Here is a 21,474-nt window from a genome sequence, read left to right as displayed (position 1 = left end):
GACCCAATCCCATCTAGCCACCTCTGGCCTAGTACCCTCCTTTCAGGCCTGAGAGAGAGCAGGCCGTGCGACGAGCCTTCTGAAGATTTGTGTGCAATATTCACTCTCCACATGACTTCCATCTATATCCCTCCAGCCACCCGTTAGGTATGTGGGATAGGGATTGTTAACCTCACTTCCCAGAGAGATAATGAGGCCTGGAGAACATCGGTGACTTGCTCAGGATCCAGCACAAGCATCCATGATTCCTGTAATAAGCCTTCTCTCTGCTCTTTTCACTGCAGCCTTACCAAGTGTGGTTGGTTGTGCAGAGTTTACATTTTAAAGACATCTGCTGCTGTCACTGTCATTGTGGTTAATGATGCCTTTAAGGTTTATTCTTATTCCCGTATCTTTGAGAGAGGAAGAGAGTGGGATTGCTACCGACATTTTAATGAAGGTGTAGCTGAGCCCTAGAACTTTCAGGGAGCCATCCAACCTGACTGTAGCTCATAACAAGGTATTGATCACTTCCTTTGGCCTGAGCTAGTCCAGGGCACTTAGACAAGAGGTAGCAGCCTATGGATGTCCAGCACCTTTGCAGGGAATACAGAACCCAGTCTGGCACATGCCCCCTTTCCTCCAGGCCCAGAGCAGGGGCTGTTGCCGAAAGGCTGTGGAGCAACAAGTTGACATCTGACCTGACATTTGCCTATGAACGTTTGTCACACTTCCGCTGTGAGTTGCTGAGGTAAGAAAGCTGTGGGGCCTTCGTAAGGCAGGGTAGGGCAGATCCAGGGCTGGGGAACCCCTTAGAGAGAGGAAGAGAATAATAATAATAGCTAACACAGAGGCTTATAGTCGGCCCTCATCCATGGATTCCACCAACTGCGATAAAAAGTATTCAGAAAAAAAAATACAACAACAAAAAAATACAAATAAAAAATACTGTATAACAACTATTTACATAGCATTTATATGTATTAGGCATATGTAATCCAAGATCATTTCAAGTATATGGGAAGTTGTACATTGGTTATATGCAAAAATACTATGTCATTTTTATATAAGGGACTTGAGCATCCTTGGATTTTGGTATCCACGGGGGTCCTGAAACAAATCCCCTGTGGATACTGAGGGACAACTGTATTTTGTGGCAAACACTGTGCTAAATTTGTTACACATATTGTCTCATTTAGTCTTCACCACAACCCTGTAAGATAGGTGCATTTTTGTCCCCACATTTTGAGATAGACACTGAAGCACAGAAGTTCAGTACCTTCCCCAAAGTCACTAAGAAGCAGGATTTGAACTAGGCTGACTTACAGGATCTCATGACACCTTTGCCTCTGTCAGGATGTACCTGTGTGAGATAGTCATTTCCCTGATTCCTTCGTTGGCTAGGTCTTGAGAACTTGGGGGACATAGCCTAATGCAGAGCAGAGTCCTGGGCTGAGAGTCAAGCATGGTGACGTCTAAGCCTCAACTATGTCATTCACTGGGTAACTTCCAGCTGGTTCTCTAAGCATGTTGCTTACTTGGATAATAAGGGAAGCATGCCTAGATGTCCCCTAAGGAGATTGGTCAGGTTATAGTCTGAGACCCAAGGACAGGAGCTCACGTCCATATTCATGGACAGGACAGCACCTAAGTCCCCCAATGCCACCACATTTACGGCGTTTTAGAATCAGGAACAGAGGGCTAAGTAGGCCAGGAGCGTTGGCTGCTTTTCAGACATCTACCTATTTTCCAAAGGGATTGAGTTATTTGGGGTTAGGGTACAGAGATAGGCAGGATAGAAATAGATGTTGCCAACATTTCTGGATCTCCAAGACCTGTATCAAAATCACATGAGACACCTGTTCAGCTTGCAGATTCTTGCCCATACTTTGCCCCACCCCAAGTGAGAATCTGTGGAATTGAGATCCCCAGGTACATCTGGTGTACAGTGACAGTTTGAGAGTCACCGAAATGGGGAAGGAGAGACTGTTGACGGGTGTGAAAAGTGTTGCTGGGGCCCCTTCTGAGGGGCTTATCTTGCCATTTCTTCATGTCCTCCTGCAGGCGAGGTGTCCAGGCCCAACCCCTCCATGTAGGCTACTGTGAGCAGGAGTTTGAACAGACCTGAGCCCCAGGCACCGCGGAGGGTGCTGACTGTAGGAGAATGGTAGTGGAGCCAGGCTTCCACTGCATCCCGGCCGGGGCACGGAGCCCCTTGCCTGCGTGCCCCTTGCCTGCGTGCCCCTGTGCTTGGAGAGAAAGGGGCTGGTGCTGGCGCTCACATCCAATAAAGAGTAATGTGGCATTTTTCTATAATAAACATGGATTACCTGTGTTTTTAAAAAAAAAAAAAAAAAAAAAAATGTGAATGTCCTTAGGGTAAGGGCACAGCCAGGCTGGAGTCAGTATCTGCCCCTGAGGTCTTTTAAGTTGAGGACTGGGAATGAAACCTGTAGCCTTTGTGCTACTCTGCTTAGCCTGTGAGCTATGTCACTCCTCTCCCACTCCTGAACATATTCCAGACACCTGCCCTAATCCTCAGCCTGCTCACTTTACTTCTGCATTACATCTCCAAGGCGTTGGTATATGGAAAAACATGAAGGGGCTTGGAGGCGTTCTGGTCAGTGAGGAGGGCTCCAGACCCAACCTGGTCATAGAATAGCCTCTCTCCCATGCATACTCATCCACTTCTCTCCCCTAGAGCTATTCTCCTTTGGGTTTCTTGCTGCTTCAATTTCATACAACCATTATTTAAATATTATTAAACACATATTGTTCTCTAGGCACTGTGGTAGTGAGTTTTTTTTATGTTTTTGTTTTTGAGACAGAGTCTCACCCTATCACCCAGGCTGACAGTGTAGTGGCACAATCTTGGCTCACTGCAGCCTCTGCTTCCTGGGTTCGAGCGATTCTCATCCATCAGCCTCCTGAGTAACTGGAATTACAGGCACGCACCACCACGTCCAATTCACTATATTGGTCAGGCAGGTCTTGAACTCATGACCTCAGATGATTGCTTGCCTTGGCCTCCCAAAGTGCTGGGATTAGAGGCGTGAGCCGCCGCACTCGAGCCTGTGGTAAATTGTTGGATTTGAAGGACTCAAGAGGCCCTGGTCAATTCCAAAATAACGCAGACGACTTCCATCGCCTTCCTCCCAACCACTTTCAGCCCAAAGCATATTCGCAGGGAATGGATGGTGGTGTGGAGGGTGTGGAGGTGGGCTGTGGCTCTGGAGAGGGTCTTTGCAGGTGTGATTTTCTCTAGAAGGAAATGTCTCCTCGTGGACCCAGACTGCCCCCTGGTGGTTTCAAGTGCAGAAGTGACACTGTAGGCCAGAGGCGGCAGCAGTAATGCATCGCAGCCATTTTAGGTGAGGATTTCCTTGACTGTTATTTGTTAAGTTCTTTGGCTGGGCCCTGGCCTGGGGGTACAATGGACAGGTTTCAGGTATTTTTTTCAGAAAGCTTCCAGTGTAGTGGATACAGAAACTTGGGGAAGGCAGGGCTGAGAAGGATCTGAGTAAAACTCGGTCCTTCAACACCATCCTTCAGACCCTGGGTCATGTTCCTTCGAGGTCCTGGTGGGAGGTAGACCAGCCTAGCCTTGTGCTGTTCCTGTAAGGATAGGATGGGCATTTTCTACCAATAGAATTCTTGGAATTTTCACACAGCCCAGCCTAGCCAAGTCCAGGGCTATAGCCCAGATATACATAAGTTAAGGTCCCAGCACTGGCACCCACCACAGGAGCCCCCTTACCTCTATTACTCAGAAGCTTGTAGGAGGGGTGGTCCCCAGACAAGGACCCTGCAGAGGTGCAACCCTGCTTCCATCCTGGTCATAACTTTCACGTTACTATTGCTTGGGATAATGTTAAATAAAAATAGCAGACACTGAGTTTTAAGTCTCAAGTGAATGAAGGCAGAGATTGTGATACACTTGAGTTAAAGCAGTAAAGTTCTGTCATTTTCTATTCCTGTTGTAAACATTTTCTTTAATGTTATTATTTTTACCACTAAATTAACGTGGCCTGGTCACGACCTTCATTGGTAGAGTGCTGTTCCTCAACTCCACTGTTGCTCCTTTGGTCCATTGATCATGAGAGCATTTACCTGAAGGTCATCAGACCTCGAATGCCAACAGGTCAGAGGCAGTGGCCTGCAGTTACCACCCAGACTGTTCCAATGCACAGAATCGCTGTTTCCCCAACTCATCTCCCTTCACCTAGGCTGCAAATTAGAGAGTCCCACCCCTGAGCGGAACACAGGCAGCCTTGTGTGCTGTGCACCGCCAGGGGGTGGGGAAGTTCCCAGATTGACTTCCTGGCTCCAGTCATCCTAGGAAAAGAGTTCTCCAGTCGCTCCCCACTCCCACCCCTTCCCATTCCAGGAGTCTATTAAGGAGGCAAAGCAGACCTAACGGGTATCAAAGCAAAGGAGTGAATGGAGACTGGGAGAATCTTCAACCTCCCCTCTCGGTAGGAGCTGAGGCTGCATACCAGGTACTGTTCCTTCTAGGAATCCATTAAGTTACATCACTGGTGTTTTCAGGTGCATCTCAAAGGATTACCGTAGGGATAGGATATCAGGATGTGGGAGCACAGGTGCCACCACAGCACTAGTGATGGAGAGTCATTACCCCTAGACTTCTGGAACTGTGAGGAAAGCTGAAAGATACTGGGAAAGGGTGAAAGAAAGGATGTAGGTGGAATTTATTTAGTACTAATGTAGGTACACATGCCTTATGGCAACTTTCCTAGCACTCTAAAATCTAGATTTGTATAGTTTTTGTCGATATCTTTTGTAAGCTTAATCAATACAGGGCATGACAAGTATGTGTCACATACTTTTTTCCCACAAAGAAAAAAACATAAGTAGGAATTGGGTGCTTTGTTTATCAAAATTATTCTGTATTTCCTTTATAAATAAATAAACTTTGAAATAAAGGTTGAAAATTAGTATCTTTTCTAGCCCAGCCACTGTTGTTTTTAAAAATCCTCTTTGAAGCAGGTGTGTGTGTGTGTGTGTGTGTGTGTGTGTGTGTGTGTGAGACTACGTTTTTCAACAAAATTTTTAAAAATCGCAATGTCAGGGCCATGTGCAGTGGCTCATGCCTCTAATCCCAGCACTTTGGGAGGCCGATGTGGGAGGATTGCCTGGGCTCAGGAGTTAAAGACCATCCTGGGCAACATGGTGAGACCTCATTTCTACTAAAAATTAAAAAGATTAGCTGAGAATGGTGGTGTGTGGTTATAGTCCCAGCTACTCAGGAGGCTGAGAAAGAAGGATCACTTCAGCCTGGAATATTGAGGCTGCAATGAGTCATGATCGCACCACTGCACGCCAGCCTTGGCAACAGGGTGAGGCCATGTTTCAAAAAAAAGAAAAAATTGTAAATGTCCAGGAACCTTGCTTTTTTCACAGTAATTACTGTACTCTAACCACACCCATGTTTAGTCTAAACTACCCCAGTAAATACTCCTATTTTTTGCTGATTTCAAATGTTTCAAGCAACAGAAAAGTCTGGAAACTAGTAAACAGTGTAACCACCCAGCTTTGTTGCATCTCAATAGTCATATTTGCTTCAGATTTGTTTTTTTAAAACAAAAAAGATGAAACATTAAATTATTAATATCGCCCTTCCCTATGCTATTCCCTTCTCCAAAAACAACTATTTTCCAGAATTTCTTTTTAATCTCATTTCCTCTGGAGAATCTGACACTTAACTGTGATTTTTTTCATCATTGTTAATAAATTCTTTATGGCTCACTCTTTATAGCAAATTAGAGAGAGATGTTTTGGAAGCCACTCCAAAAAGGGAGTGTGTGTGGGAAAGGAGGAAGAGCAGCTGGCAGGCAGACACGGGTAGGAAGGGGTGCCATGCTCGCTGGTGCGCTGCAGTGAGTGAGTGAGAGCGTGTGGCTGGGTGTCTGGATGATCTATTACGAAAGAGGATATTTGAACATAGGAACTCAGAGAGAACTGCTGGTATTTATCTAGACTCACATGAGTCAGAAATCTGAATGAAGATAGATGTGGAGATCCAGCTAGGAGAACAAAAGTGCTTCGTCATTTTTATGTGCTTGCTGTGTCAGGCACTTCTTTTTTTTTTTTTTTTTTTTTGAGACAGAGTCTTGCTCTTGTCACCCAGGCTCGAGTGCAGTGGTACAATCTGGGCTCACTACAACCTCCACCTCCCGAGTTCAAGCAATTCTCCTGCCTCAGCGTCCCAAGTAGCTGGGACCACAGGCATGTGCCACCACACCTGGCTAATTTTTGTATTTTTAGTAGAGACGGGGTTTTACCATATTGGTCAGGCTGATCTCAAACTCCTGACCTCAGGTGATCTGCCCACCTCGGCCTCCCAAAGTGCTGGGATTACAGGCGTGAGCCACGACGCCCGACCTGTCAGGCACTACTATAAGCACTTTACTGGATGTTAATGTATTTAATCCTCATCCCAACCAATGTTGTGTCAATATTATCCTCATTTGACAGATAAGGAAACAAACATAGGAAGGTTAAGTGACATATGGTTACACAGCTACGCTGAGTCCCGATTTGCACTGGGGGGTTGCAGGGGATATGATTCGTAGCTCAGCTACCTAACTCTAGCCCCTACTGCCGTCAACCACTGTCCTGGGCTGCCCCACGTCAGACATCTTCCTCCTCTTGGACACCAAATACAGACATACAGATAAAGCTGGCAACTCAACTATTTCTGGGCTCAAATCCATTTCTTCTCCTATGTTTAAACTAAATTGAAACCTCTCGTTCCTGCTTTTATGAGTCAAGTTGCGTGGAACAATTGCCAAGTTTGTCTGTTTCACCACTTTCCATTCAGGCCTCATGATCCTGCAGTTGGGCTGTAATCCTCATAAGGGCTGCTTCCACTAAGGCCAACAATAACCTACATGTTGCCAAATCAAGGGACATTTCTCAATAATAAGGAAAACAATTACTTGATCTTTTCTCAGATTTTATCCCTCCCTCTTTGAAATTCTTTCTTCGCAGGCTTTTGTGACACCATTCTTTCCTGAGTTTCTCAATGTCTATCACTGACTCCTTCAGTAAACTCCCAGCCCATAACCAAGGTTTTGTCTCCTATTTTTTTTTTTTTTTCCTCTTTGAGACAGAGTCTCGCTATCTCGCTCTATTGCCCAGGCCGGAGTGCAGTGGTGCAATTTCGGCTCACTACAACCTCCGCCTCCCAGGCTCAAGCGATTCTCCTGCCTCAGCGTCCCGAGTAGCTGGAACTACAGGTGTGCGCCACCACACTAGGCTAATTTTTTTGTGTTTTTGTAGAGACAGGGTTTCGCCATGTTGGCCAGGCTGGTCTCAAACTCCTGAACTCAGGTGATCAGCACACCTCAGCCTCCCAAAGTGCTGGGATTACAGGCGTGAGCCACTGCACCTGGCCTTTCCTCTTATGCTTTCTTCTTAGTTATCTCATTTACAGTTAGACAGTCTTAGTGTACAGCCTTATACCTGGACAGCCATAAGTAGGTAGGTAGGTAGGTAAGTAGATAGATTAGATAGATTAGACTAGATAGATAGATAGATAGATAGATAGATAGATAGATAGATAGATAGACATATACATAATATATGTATGTGTATTTCCTCTGGGCTCCAAGCTGAGGTAGCCAACGTCTTCATATCATCTGAATGTCCATTACATACTTAAAGCTCATGTCCCAGGCAGAATTCATCTCTTCATAGCTCCCTACTCTATTCCTCCTGTACGACTATTCTGCTGGTCATTAGAGCCGAAGTCTGGGAATCATCTTTAACTCCTTCCTTCCTATCATAATTGTCACCACGACATCCCTACTCTGTATAAATAACTCTTAGATTCATGTATTCCTCTCTATCTACACTGCCACCATCTTTATTTAGGATCCTAATGAATGCATCTGCCTCAGTTCTTCCAGTCGTCTTTTTAAACTGCAAGTCAGTTTGTGTGTTTCCTGCTTTGCCCCATTGTCCAATTCACTCAGAAGTATACGCCAGTCTTCCTCTTCAAGATGATGCCTTTGACCACTCAATAATCATTTTCTGACACTCCACCTATATTAGTTACAAGGAAATAGCTCAAACTGGATTATGCAAAAAAAGATATAACATTGTGTCATGTTATACATCTCCACATACACATTCAAAATTCTGACTTATGTCAGCCTAGATAAACATTAACAGAAGTACATAATTATGAGACCCCAGGGATAAATCTATTAAAAGACATAAGGACTTTGCGGAGAAAATTACTAAATTTTGGAAAGACACAGAAGATAGAGATGTAGAGATAGAACATGTTCATGAAAGAGAAGACTCAATATTCATAAGGATTTTAAATTTATCTGTGGGTTCAATGTGGTTCCTATTAAAATGCAATTTTCTTTTTATTTTGGAACTTGAAGCTGATTTTAAAGTAAGTGCAAATCTTTTTTGGAGTAGGGGAAACTTGAAGCTGCTTTTAAAGTAAGTACAAGAATACCTAAGAATAATGAAAAAGTCAATTTTTAAGAAGAGAAAAATAAGCTGGGCGCAGTGACTCACGCCTGTAATCCCAGCACTTTAGAAGGCCGAGGCGGGTGGATCACTTGAGGCCAGGAGTTCGAGACCAACCTGGCCAACATGGCGAAACCCTTTCTCTACTAAAAATACAAAAATTAGCCAGTCGTGGTGGCACATGCCTGTAATCCCAGCTACTCAGGAGGCTGAGGCAGGAGAATTGCTTGAACCCGGGAGGCGGAGGTTGCAGTGAGTCGAGATTGCACCACTGCATTCTGGCTTGGGAGACAGAGCAAGACTGTGTCTCAAAATAATAATAATAATAATAATAATGAGAGAAAAATGTACAACATGGAATAGAGTTGATATCCAGCCAGTATACACTTTGAGTGATCTCATTTACACTCAGATGTAATGTGAGTTACACTACAGCCTGAGTTCAGGACTGCAGTGATCTATGATTGCAGCATTGCACTGGAGCCTGGCCAACAGAGTGAGACCCTATCTCTTAAAAATTAAAAAATAAAAATAAGTCATTATAAAAGTGTAATTATCAAAACAGTTGGTATTGGTGCAGAAATAGACAAAAAGCCCATAAAACAGAATGCAGAATCCAAAAAGAGGCTTATCCATATACAGAAACCTGAAAATGTGCAGAGGTTATGTAACAAATTGGGAGACTTCAGATTCTTGTAGGAACATGGTAGAAACCTGGTTTTTAATCTTCCAACTTCTGTAAAAACCATAAAGAGCAACAAGGTACATTTAAAAACAAAAAGGCACACACTAGTGAAACAAGAAGGGAGAGCCTAAAGACTCCAAACTACCTGAATTTAATGCTAATCACTGGTTCAGGAAAATTCACTTTATTCAAATTTTCTTACATTTATTCAAATATAAGTAAAAATACTACAGATATACATACAAGAAAAAGATAAAAATTTCAAAAATTAAGGCTGGCTGGGTGCAGTGGCTCACGCCTGTAAACCCAGCACTTTGGGAGGCCAAGGTGGGTGGGTCACCTGAGGTCAGGAGTTTGAGACCAGCCTGGCCAACATAGTGAAACCCCAGCTCTACTAAATATACAAAAATTAGGTGGGCATGGTGGTGCACGCCTATAATCCCAGCTACTCAGGAGGCTGAGGCAAGAGAATCACTTGAACTCGGGAGGTGGAGGTTGCAGTGAGCCGAGATGCACCACTGCACTCCAGCCTGGGTAACAGAGTGAGACTCTGTCTCAGAAAATAAAATAAAAAGTATAGGCCGGACACGGTGGCTCACGCCTGTAATCCCAGCACTTTGGGAGGCCAAGGCAGGCGGATCACGAGGTCAGGAGATCGAGACTATCCTGGCTAACAAGGTGAAAACCTGTCTCCACTAAAAATACAAAAATTAGCCGGGCATGGTGGCGGGCGCCAGTGGTCCCAGCTACTCGGGAGGCTGAGGCAGGAGAATGGTGTGAACCCAGGAGGCAGAGCTTGCAGTGAGCTGAGATTGCACCACTGCGCTCTAGCCTGGTCTAACCTAGAGCTAGACTCTGTCTCAAAAAAAAGAAAAAAAGAAAAATACACACACACACACATATATATGAAGGCTACTTTCTCATAGTGGTTGACTAGATAATTTGGAACAATCTTACCACTGGAAACAATTAGAAAAGCTTGAAGGCATTGGAATGGTAAAATAATATGAAACATTACTTGGATGAGATGTAAGAAAGACTAAAACCCTGAACAGTAAACCTAGCATTTGGGGGCATGTCTCTTCTGGGTCCAACTGCCAATTCCAAATAAGGCTGATAAAATGCTCTGAAGCACTTTTGACAACCTCACAGGGTTGGGGATTAAAAGTTGTAGTCCATTCCTTGTAATTCCAGGAGGTAGGAAAAAATAATTAAATAAAATGAAAAAGTTTTAATCCAGGGCCCACAAAAAGGACCCTGGAAAACTCCACTTTCTGGGTTGAGACCTCAAAAGACCAAACTCTACAAGATAAACTGAAAACAGACCATTCATTGCAGAAACTGCTCAGATTTGAATCATCTCAATCACTAAAATTAGTTTGATTATCTCAGATTGCTAGAGCCCCTAGATGCCTTCCAGAAACAAATGTATATCCGTTCTGTAGAAGGAAAATGTACCCCTAGACCTCCAATTATTTCTAAAAATATTTTTCAAACACAGTGCCTATCATATGATCAGAAATAACCAGGCACATGAAGAGAATATTAAGGGCGTAATAACAATCAAGAATTTTACAAAATTAATGACAGGCAACAAACCACAGATCCAAGAGTCTCAGATAGCACCAAGCAGGATAAATGCCAAGTAATAATCTACATCTATACATTATTATATTCAAACTGCAGAAAATCAAAGACAAAATATTGAGAGGAGTCAGAGAAAAATAACCCCTGCCTATAGGGGAACAAGGATAAGGATTACATTGGCCTTCTCTTCAGAAAACATGCAAGCAAGAAGAGAGTGAAGTGAAATATGTAAGAAAGAAAAAAAGGGGGGATAAACCCAGCAGCCTAGAATTCTGTTTCTGGCAAAATTATCCATCAGAAGTGAAGAAGAAATAGATTTTCTCAGACAAAGAAGACTTGAGAAAATTTATCACCAGTAGATCTCCCTTGCAAAAAAATTAAAGAAGTTATTTAAAGAGAGAGAAAATGATCTAGGGGCTATATGAAAAAACTTGGGGCTATAGGAAGAAAGGAGGAGCATTAGAGAAAGAGTAAATGAAGATAAAATAAAACATTTTATTTTTCTTAATCTGAAGTGATCTAACAAATAGCAGTTTGTTTGAAATAATAATACCAGCAATGTATTCAGTGATTACCTTACGAATAAGTGAAATACATGACAGCAATGTTATAAAGAATGAGGCTGGGCACGGTGGCTTATGCCTATAATCCCAGCACTTTGGGAGGCTGAGGTGGGCGGATCACAAGGTCAGGAGTTTGAAACCAGCCTGGCCAACATGGTGAAACCCTATCTCTACTAAAAATACAAAAATTAGCTGGGCATGGGGGCATGCACCTGTAATCCCAGCTACTCGGGAGGCTGAGGCAGGAGAATCACTTGAACCCAGGAGGCAGAGGTTGCAGTGAGCCGAGATCACACCATTGCACTCCAGCCTGGGTGACCTTGTCAAAAAAAAAAGAAAAGAAAAGAAAAAAGAAAAAAAAAAAAAAGAATGGGAGAGAGGAATTTGTAATCTTAATGCTTTGGAAGAACAAGATGGGGAGGATTGCTTGAGGCCAAGAGTTCAAGACCAGCCTGGGCAACATAGCAAGACCCATATTCTCTATAGAAAATAAAAATTAGCCCAGCTACTCAGGAGGCTGAGGCAGGAGGATTGTTTGAGCCTGGGAGGTAAGGCTGCAGTGAGCTATGAATGCACCAGTGCACTTTAGCCTGGGTGATAGAGAAAGACCCTGTCTCGAAAGAAAGAAAGAGAGAGAGGGATGAGAGAGAGAAAAGAAAAGTAAGAAAGAAGAATGAAAGAGAGAAAGAAAAAAGAAAAGAGGACTTGGATTACTTATAAATGTATATTGTGAAATTTAGGGCAGCAACTAAAAATTTTTTTTAAGGAGAAGGATTGAGTGTGGTGGCTCACACCTGTAATCCCAGCACTTTGGGAAGCCAGGACAGGAGAATCACTTGAATCCAGGAGTTTGAGAGCAACCAGGGCAACATAGTGAGACCCCGTCTCTACAAAAAAAAGAAATTTAAAAATTAGCCAGGCATGGTGGTGCAGACTTGTAGTCCCAACTACTTAAGAGACAAAGTGGGGAGAATCAATTGAGCCTGGGAGGTTGAGGCTACGGTGAGCCATGATTATGCCAGTGTACTCCAGCCTGAGGGACAGAGTGAGACCCTGTGCCCCCAAAAAAGTATAACCACTATATTAAGAGAAAAGAGAAAATGGAATTATATTAAATGATCAGTTAAAACCGAAGAAGACAAAAAAAGAAAGAGAAATGAAAGAAATAGCAAGGGCAACTTTATCAATGGTCTAAACACATGAACTTTTTAAAAGGGCCAGGCACAGTGGCTTGTGCCTGTAATTCCAGCACTTTGGGAGGCCGAGGTGGGCAGACTGCTTGAGCCCAGGAGTTCAAGACCAGCCTGGGCAACATGGCAAAACCCCATCTCTATAAAAAGTACAAAAAGCCAGTGTGGTGGCACGTGCTTGTAGTCCCAGCTACTCTGGAGGCTGAGGCAGAGGCTGAGGCAGAGGCAGGAAGATCACCAGACCCCAGGAGGTCGAGGCTGCAGTGAGTTGTGATTGCGCCACTGAACTGCAGCCTGGGCAACAGAGAGACCCTGACTCTAATAATAATAATAATAATAATAATAGTAATTTAAAAACAAGACCTAACTTCTGTTGTCTATAAGAAATCAACTTTAAATATGGACACAGATGGGTTAAAAGTAAAGGAATGGAGAAAGACGCATCATGCTAACACTAATCAAAAGAAGGCTGGAGGCTGAGCATGGTAGCCCATCTCTTTGGGAGGTCAAGGCAGGAGGATCACTTAAGGCCAGGAGTTTGAGACTAGCCTGGGCAGTATAGTGAGACCCCCATCTCTATGAAAGAAAAAAGAAAGCTGTATTAGTTTCAGATGGAGTCAGCTTCAGAGTAAGGAAAATTATCAAGGATAAAGAGGGCCAGGTGCGATGGTTCATGCCTGTAACCTCTGCACTTTAGGAGGCTGAGGCAGGAGGATCACTTGAGACCAGCCTGGGCAACATGGTAAAATGCCATCTCTACAAAAAATACAAAAGTTAGCCAGGCGTGGTGGTATGTGCCTGTAGTCCCAGCTACTCAGAAGGGTGAGGCGAGAGGATCACTTGAACCTGAGAGTTCAAGGCTGCAGTGAGCCATGATTGCAACAACAGCGCACTTCAGCCTTGTTGACAGAGCAAGACCCTGTCTCAAAAAAAAAAAAAAAAAAAAAAAAAATAGGGCTATTACACAATGATAAAGAGATCAGTTCTTCAAGAAGACATAATCCTTTATGTGTATGCCCTAGTATCAAAATACATAGGAGAGAAAAAAAACTGATAGAACTGCAAAAAGAAATACACAAATCTGCTCTTACAGTTGGAGTCTTTGACAGCCCTGTATTAGGAGTTAACAGATCCAGGAGAAAGACTGGTAGTGACATAGTTGAAGTGAACAGCAACGTGAGTCAACTGGGTTTAAACATTCATTTCAAGTTCACATGGAATATTCACCAAGATAGACCACATTTTTGGGCATAAAACACTCCTTAACATATTTAAAGAGCTTGAAATCATACAGTATATGCCCCCAAATCACAAAAAATAATTAAGCAGAATTCAATAACAGAAATATAGCTTGAAAATACCCAAATATTTGAAGATTAACCACTACACCTTTTTTTTTTTTTTTTTGTATTTTTTTTTTAGTAGAGACAGGGTTTCACCATATTGGCCAGGCTGGTCTTGAACTCCTGACCTTGTGATCCGCCCGCCTTGGCCTCCCAAAGTGCTGGGATTACAGGCGTGAGCCACTGCACCCGGGCATTTTTCTTTTTCTTCTTTTCTTCTTTTCTTTTTTTTTTTTTGGAGATGGAGTCTCACGCTGTCGCACAGGCTGGAGTGCAGTGGTGCGATCTTGGCTCACTGCAACCTCCACCTCCCATGTTCAAGCGATTCTCCTGCCTCAGCCTCTGGAGTAGCTTATTAACCAATACACTTCTGAATAAGACATAGGCCAAAGAAAAGACTCAAAACTAGCCTGGGCAACATAGTGATACCCCATTTCTAAAAAATAAATAAATAATAATAATAAATTAGCTGGGTGTGGCACACACTTGTGGTCCCAGCTACTCTGGAAGCTGAGGTGGGAGGATCACTTGAGCCCAGGCAGTCAAGGCTGCATTGAGCTACTGTGATGGTTAATATCGAGTGTCAACTTGATTGGATTGAAGGATGCAAAGTATTGTTCCTCTGCATGTCTGTGAGGATGTTGCCAAAGGAGATTAAGTCAGACCCATCCTCATTCCAGTGGTCACAATCTAATCAGCTGCCAGTGCAGCTGGAATAAAGCAGGCAGAAGAAAGTGGAAGGACAGACTGGCTAAGTCTTCTGGTCTTCATCTTTCTTCTGTGCTGGATGCTTCCTGCCTTCAAACATCGGACTCCAAGTTCTTCAGCTTTTGGACTCTTGGACTTAAGTGGTTTGCGAGGGACTCTCTGGCCATCGGCCACAGACTGAAGGCTGCACTGTCAGTTTCCCTCTTTTGAGGTTTTGGGACTCAGACTGGCTCCTTGCTCCTCAGGTTGCAGACGAGCTATTGTAGGACTTCATCTTGCGATCGTGTGAATCAATACTCCTTAATAAACTCCCTTTCATATATACATCTGTCCTATTAGTCCTGGCCCTCTAGAGAACTCTAACTAATACAGCGATGATCATGCCACCGCACTCTAGCCTGGGTAACAGAGTGAGACCCCACCTCAAAAAAGAAAAAAGAAAAGAAAAAGACTCGAGAAATTTTGAAAATATTTTAAACTAAATGAAAACGATACAACTTATTAAAATTTGTGGGATGTAGTAAAAGCAATGCTCCAAGAGAAACCTGTAGCATTGAATGTATATATTCCAAAGGGAGAAATACTCTTTATTTTCTGTTTTCAATTTCATTGATTTCTGTTCTAATTTTTAAAGTTCTGGAGATATTGGAGTGGTCTGAACTTTATAAGATCTTGAGGCTAACAAATCAACACTTCCTACCAAGACAAAGCCCAAATAGAGGAGAAACTGCTGGCAGTAGAATCCAAATAGAACTTGGCAGAGACAATAAGGGAAGAAAAAAAAGAGAAGGTCCAGATAGAAGTAGGTGGAGTAGTAGAGGATGCCTGTCTCAGGAGTCAAAGATCATATTTGTATCACCTATTTTAAGAAAGGTAAAGAAAACTCTAAAGCTTTGAAGCTAGAAAAGCTATTCTTGGCTGGGCGTGGTGGCTCATGCCTGAAATCCCAGCACATTGGGAGGCCAAAGCGGGCAGATCACTTAAGGTCAGGAGTTCGAGACCAGCCTGGTCAACATGGTCAAAAAAGAAAAATTAGCTGAGTGTGGTGGCGGGCGCCTGTAATCCCAGCTACTCAACAGGCTGAGGCAGGAGAACCGCTTGAACCTAGGAGATGGAGGTTACAGTGAGCCGAGATCGCGCCACTGCACTCCAGCCTGGGTGACAGAGCGAGACTCCATCACAAAAAAAAAAAAAAAAGAAAAGAAAAGGCTATTCTTCCTATTGCTCTTTCTAAACAGAACAACTCATTGCACTTAAAAATGACCAATTAGGTCAGGCGTGGTGGCTCACCCCTGTAATCCCAGCACTTCGGGAGGCCAAGGCAGGTGGATCACCTGAGGTCAGGAGTTCAAGACCAGCTTTTCCAACATGGCAAAATCCCATCTCCACTAAGAATACAAAATTAGCCAGGTGTATAGTAGCGTGCGCCTGTAATCCCAGCTACTTGGGGGGCTGAGGCAGGAGAATCGCTTGAACCTGGGAGGCGGAGGTTGCAGTGAGCCGAGGTCATGCCACTACACTCCAGAGCGAAACGCTATCTCAAAAAAAAAAAAAAAAAGCAATTAAAACTACTCAATTGAAGTCCATACATAAAAAAGGAGGATAGGGAATAATACCATAATGTCCCTATTGACAATGAAAACATGACAGAAAGATTTACCCTTAAAACAAAAGAAAACCATTAAGAAAAGAAAAGGGACTATGAAAAATAAATATAAGAATTAGAAAAATTTGGCCGGGCGCGGTGGCTCAAGCCTGTAATCCCAGCACTTTGGGAGGCCGAGATGGGCGGATCACGAGGTCAGGAGATCGAGACCATCCTGGCTAACACGGTGAAACCCCGTCTCTACTAAAAAATACAAAAAACTAGCCGGGCGAGGTGGCGGGCGCCTGTAGTCCCAGCTTCTCGGGAGGGTGAGGCAGGAGAATGGCGTGAACCCAGGAGGCGAAGCTTGCGTGAGCTGAGATCCGGCCACTGCACTCCAGCCTGGGCGACAGAGCGAGACTCTGTCTCAAAAAAAAAAAAAAAAAAAAAAAAGAATTAGAAAAATTCAAAAATGTGATGATTAGAAAAAATAAGATGTTTAAAAGTGAGGTTATAGAACTCAGGAGGGAATTAGAATAAATGAAAAGTTATTTCAGAAATAAAGTCTATTCTAGAAGTTTCACAACTCTAGAAAAAAATCCAAAAATGACAACGAATAATACCTTCAGACAAACAGAAGATTAAATGACGGTGATCTGCCCTCTTTGGCCTCCCAAAATGTTGGGATTACAAGTGTGAGCCACCGCACCCGGCCATGGAGGATTTAAAAAAAAAAAAAATTAAAGAAGAAAGAGATAAAAAAGGATTTGGGAGAAAGTGATTAAAAAAAAAACAACAACAAAACAAAACAAGATAGGCAGAAGATCTAACATATGTATGATAGGATTTCCTGAAGAGGAAAGGGAAAGCAACAGAACAGAACATATACTAAAACTATACTTTCATACTTTTTTTTTTTTTGAGAGGGAGTCTTGTAGTCTTGTTCTGCCTCCAGGCTGGAGGGCAGTGGCGTAATCTTGGCTCACTACAACCTCTGCCTCCTGCATTAAAGCGATTCTCCTACCTCAGCCTCCCAAGTAGCTGGGATTACAGGCGCCCACCACCATGCCTGGCTAATTTTTGTATTTTTAGTGGAGATGGCGTTTCATCATATTGGCCAGGCTGGTCTTGAACTCCTGACCTCAAGTGATCCACCCGCCATGGCCTCCCAAAGAGCTGGGATTACAGGCAAGAGCCACCGTGCCCGGCCTAACAGTTTTGTTTTGTTTTTTTCTTGAAATAAAAAGGCTTCAAACTACGGGTTGAATAGAAACACATGTACCTGGGGAGAACAAACCCAGAATGGCCAACACCTGAAGAGATGACAACATGTTCAGTGCCAGTGCTGGGGCCATGTTATGCAAATGAACCAAAGATGACCTCTGTATATTGGCCCTATGTTGTTTACTTCTTCAGAGCAGGCTGATACTCATTAGCTCAAAAGCCCATTGGCACCAAACTCAAATTTTTACATATCCAACTATTTTAAATTTAGCCCAACTAGAATGGCCTTCAGCATTGTTGTGATTTAGGCTGAGATAGCTAGACCTTTATAATCCTGTATTAATCAGTCATTGAATTTGGACTGCCCTGGGAAGGGGCATGACCTTGAGGCAAACTCTGAAGGGGACAGCACTCCCCTAAACTATAACAACACATTGTTCACTGAAGGGTTGGGGGAAGGGAGGTCCTGACCATCACATCACAATGGCAGCACATCACACCACATGAGAGAGAGAAAATAACTGAGGAAACAATGTCTGACAATCCTCTAGAATTGAGGGAAAACATAAATGTGCAGATTTAGAAAGCACAAGATTTTTTAAGCAATTAAACACATCCTTGTAAAAGTGAAGATTGCCAAAAGAAATCAAAAGATCTTAAGAGCAGTCAGGGAAACACTAAGTACCTGCAAATTGACTGCCAGTTGATGTCTCATAAGCAAAAATGGAAACCAAAGTATGGTGAAATAATATCTTCAAAGTAAAAGTAAGAGAAAATAATTGTAATTATATATTTACTAAGTTATTATTCAAGAAGTGACTCGAAATAAAGAATTTCCAGATAAGCAAAGCAGAGCTTATCACCAACAGTCTCTTGACTAAAGGAAGTTCTAGAGCAGTAATTCTTAACCTTGCTTCCACACACATTGGATTCAACAAGGGAGCTTTAAAACATGCTGATGCCTGAGTCCTACCCCAGCAATTCTGATTCAACTAGTCTAGGCTATGGATGTAACAAGGCCCCTTCTCCCACCTGCCATCAAAGTGTCATCAGAGAATGTCAAACGAGGAACTAGGACTTGTATACCCACCCAGCATTAACAGATACGCCCCTTATGGGTTCAGTGGAGACCACATGGGACTCTTCTCCCTTCTTGATAGAGTAACATCATAGGAGTCTTTAATTGGAAGCTTTCACTCCCGCCCAGCAGTAATGAGGCCACCTTCCCTTTCATTCGAGGTGGTTTCAGCAGAGACCTAGTAGGAAACCTTAACTTCCACCCTTATCTCACAATAACAAGGTAGTGTTCTTGTTTCCTCACTAGTTGGGGGTCAAAGAAGGCCTGCTAAACATATTTAAATTAGATATAACATTTAAATAAGATCCAGAGTCTCATAATAAAATACCCAAAATGTTCAGGAATCAATTGAAAATCTCTCATTATACTAAGAATCGAGAAACTCTCAACTTTAACGAGAAAAGTCAATCAATAGGCATCAACACTGAGATGACACACATATTAGAATTATCTGTCAAGAATTTTTAAGCAGTCATCATGAAATGCATCATAAGCAATTGCAAACACACTTGAAACAAATGGAAAAATAGAAAGTCTTAGAAAAAAATAGAAAATGTAAATGAAGACCACATGGAAATTTGTTTTTTTCAGAGTCTCGCTCTGTTGCCCAGATGGGAGTGCAGTAGTATGATCTTGGCCGTTGCAACCTCCACCTCCTGGTTCAAGCTATTCTCCTGCCTCAGTCCCCCAAGTAGCTGGGACTACAGGCACATGCTGCCACACCCAGCTAATTTTTATATTTTTAATAGAGACAGGGTTTCATCATGTTGACCAGGCTGGTCTCGAACTCCTGACCTCACGTAATCTGCCTGCCTCAGCCTCCCAAAGTGCTGGGATTATAGGTGTGAGCCACCAAACCTGGCCCACAAGGAAATTTTAGAATTAAAAAATACAACCAAAATGAAAAACTCAATGGATTCAATGCCAGAATAGAGAATGATAGAGGAAAGCATCAGTGAACTTGAAGATAGAACAATAGAACTTACCCAATCTGAACAACAGAGAGAAAATAGACTTAAAAGAAAATAGATAGAATCTCAGGGACCTATGGGATTATAACAAAAGATCTAACACTCCTGTCATGGAGAGAGAGGAGAGGGGAGACGGGCTTAAAAAGTACTTGAAGAAATAGTGGCTGAAAACTATTCTAATTTAGCAAAAGATGTAAAGCTACAGATTAAAGAAACAAAGTGAGCCCCAAACAGGATAAAGCCAAAGAAATCCATATCAGGACACATCATAATCAAACTTCTGAAAGTTAAAGACAAACATAGAATTGAGAAAGAGATGATAATATCTTATGTATAAGAGAAAAACAGGATCTCTCATCAGAAACCACAAAGGCCAGAAAGAAGTGGCACATTTTTCAAGCGATGAAAGAAAAGAACTGTCAAACCAAAATTCAATATCCAGCAAAAGTATCCTTCAGAAATGGAGGGGGAGATCAAGACATTCTCAGATGAAGGAACACTTAGAGAATCTGTCACCAACATAACTACTCTAAAAGAATGGCTAAAGGAAGTTCTTAAAATGTAAAGGAAATGATAAAAGAAGGAATCTTGAACTATCAGAAAGGAAGAAAAAACAACTGAAAGAAGGAAAATATGGGTAAATGCCATAGACTTTAATGCTTCTGGAGTTTTTTATAAATGGTGATTGGATAACATTGTCTAAAGTGGTTCTGAAATATATAGAGGAAGTACTTAAGATAATTATAAATGGGGGAGGATAAAGGGACTTAACAGTAGGTAAGATTTCTATACTTCACTCAAACTGGCAAAATGTCAATACCAGTAGACTGTGATAAGCTATGTATGTATAGAATAAGAAACACTTTATCCACAAGAGCACAAGAAAAACAAAACAGAAATGAACCAGGTGTAGTGGCTCAAGCCTGTAATCATAGCTACTTGGGAGGCTAAGGTGGAAAGATTGAGGCCAGGAGTTTGAGACCATTATGGGCAACATAGCAAGACCCCATCTCTAAAAACAAGAAGAAAGATAAAGCAAAGAGAAATGAAGAACAGAGGCAACAAAAAGAAAACAAAAAATTAAGTGACAGTCTTAAGCCCTAACATACCAATAATTACATTAAATGTAAATGTTAATTAAATGTAAATGTAAATTACAGACTCATACCTGTAATGCCAATAATTACATTAAATGTAAATGGTCTAAATATGTCAACTAAGACAAAGATTGGTAGCATGGACTTTAAAAAAATGATCCAATTATATGCTGTCTAAAATCAACTCACTTAAATACAACTATATAGGTAGCTTGAAAGTAAAAGGATAGAAAAAGGTTTATTTTGCAAAGATTAATCAAAAGAAAACATAAATGGCTATATTAATATCAAAGTAACTCTCCATGCAAAAAGTTTACCAAGAACAGAGTGACATTACATAATAATAAAAGTATCAATTCACCAAGGCATCACAGTTTTTAATGTTTATGCCCCAAATGACAGAGCTACAGAATCTGTGAGGCAAAAACTAATGCAACTGAAAGGAGAAATAGACAAATCCACAATTACAATTGAAGCCTTCAACACCTTTCTCTCAACAATTGATAACAACTATTAGACAAAATCAGCAAGCATATAGGGCCGGGCACAGTGGCTCTCACTTGTAATCCCAGCACTTTGGGAGGCTGAGGTAGGCAGATCACTTGAGGTCAGGAGGTCAAGACCAGCCTGGTCAACATGGTGAAACTGCATCTCTACTAAAAATAGAAGGCTGGGCCGGGCGCGGTGGCTCAAGCCTGTAATCCCAGTACTTTGGGAGGCTGAGACGGGTGGATCACGAGGTCAGGAGATCAAGACCATCCTGGCTAACATGGTGAGGCAGGAGAATGGCGTAAACCTGGGAGGCGGAGCTTGCAGTGAGCTGAGATTGGGCCACTGCACTCCAGCCTGGGCGACACAGCAAGACTCCGTCTCAAAAAAATAAAATAAAATTACATAGGACTGAATGAAAATGAAATGTTCCAGTAACCCATTTCATGGTCAACTTATTACAAAGA

The 21,474-nt window shown here is 42.4% G+C and overlaps 1 protein-coding gene across 2 annotated transcripts in view; it reads left to right on the top strand.

Annotated features, from left to right (window-relative positions):
* The window catches only part of HEXA (hexosaminidase subunit alpha), a 53,951-nt gene that overhangs the window by 30,474 nt on the left and 2,003 nt on the right, over nucleotides 1-21,474 (top strand). The window contains exons 13-14 of one of the 2 annotated variants that reach the window (XM_008015999.3): nucleotides 626-730; nucleotides 2,044-2,761. In XM_008015999.3, coding sequence (XP_008014190.1) covers nucleotides 626-730; nucleotides 2,044-2,107 — 169 coding nt within the window. In that variant the 3' untranslated portion in view covers nucleotides 2,108-2,761. Of the gene's footprint in view, nucleotides 1-625; nucleotides 731-2,043; nucleotides 2,762-21,474 lie in introns of those variants that run through there. The other variant, XM_073012289.1, reaches the window with a different exon arrangement.

Source organism: Chlorocebus sabaeus, chromosome 26, assembly GCF_047675955.1.
Source record: "Chlorocebus sabaeus isolate Y175 chromosome 26, mChlSab1.0.hap1, whole genome shotgun sequence".
Classification (NCBI taxonomy): Eukaryota; Metazoa; Chordata; class Mammalia; order Primates; family Cercopithecidae; genus Chlorocebus; species Chlorocebus sabaeus.
The sequence above is the reverse complement of the archived record's forward strand: the minus strand, read 5'-3'. Positions and strand labels throughout refer to the sequence as shown.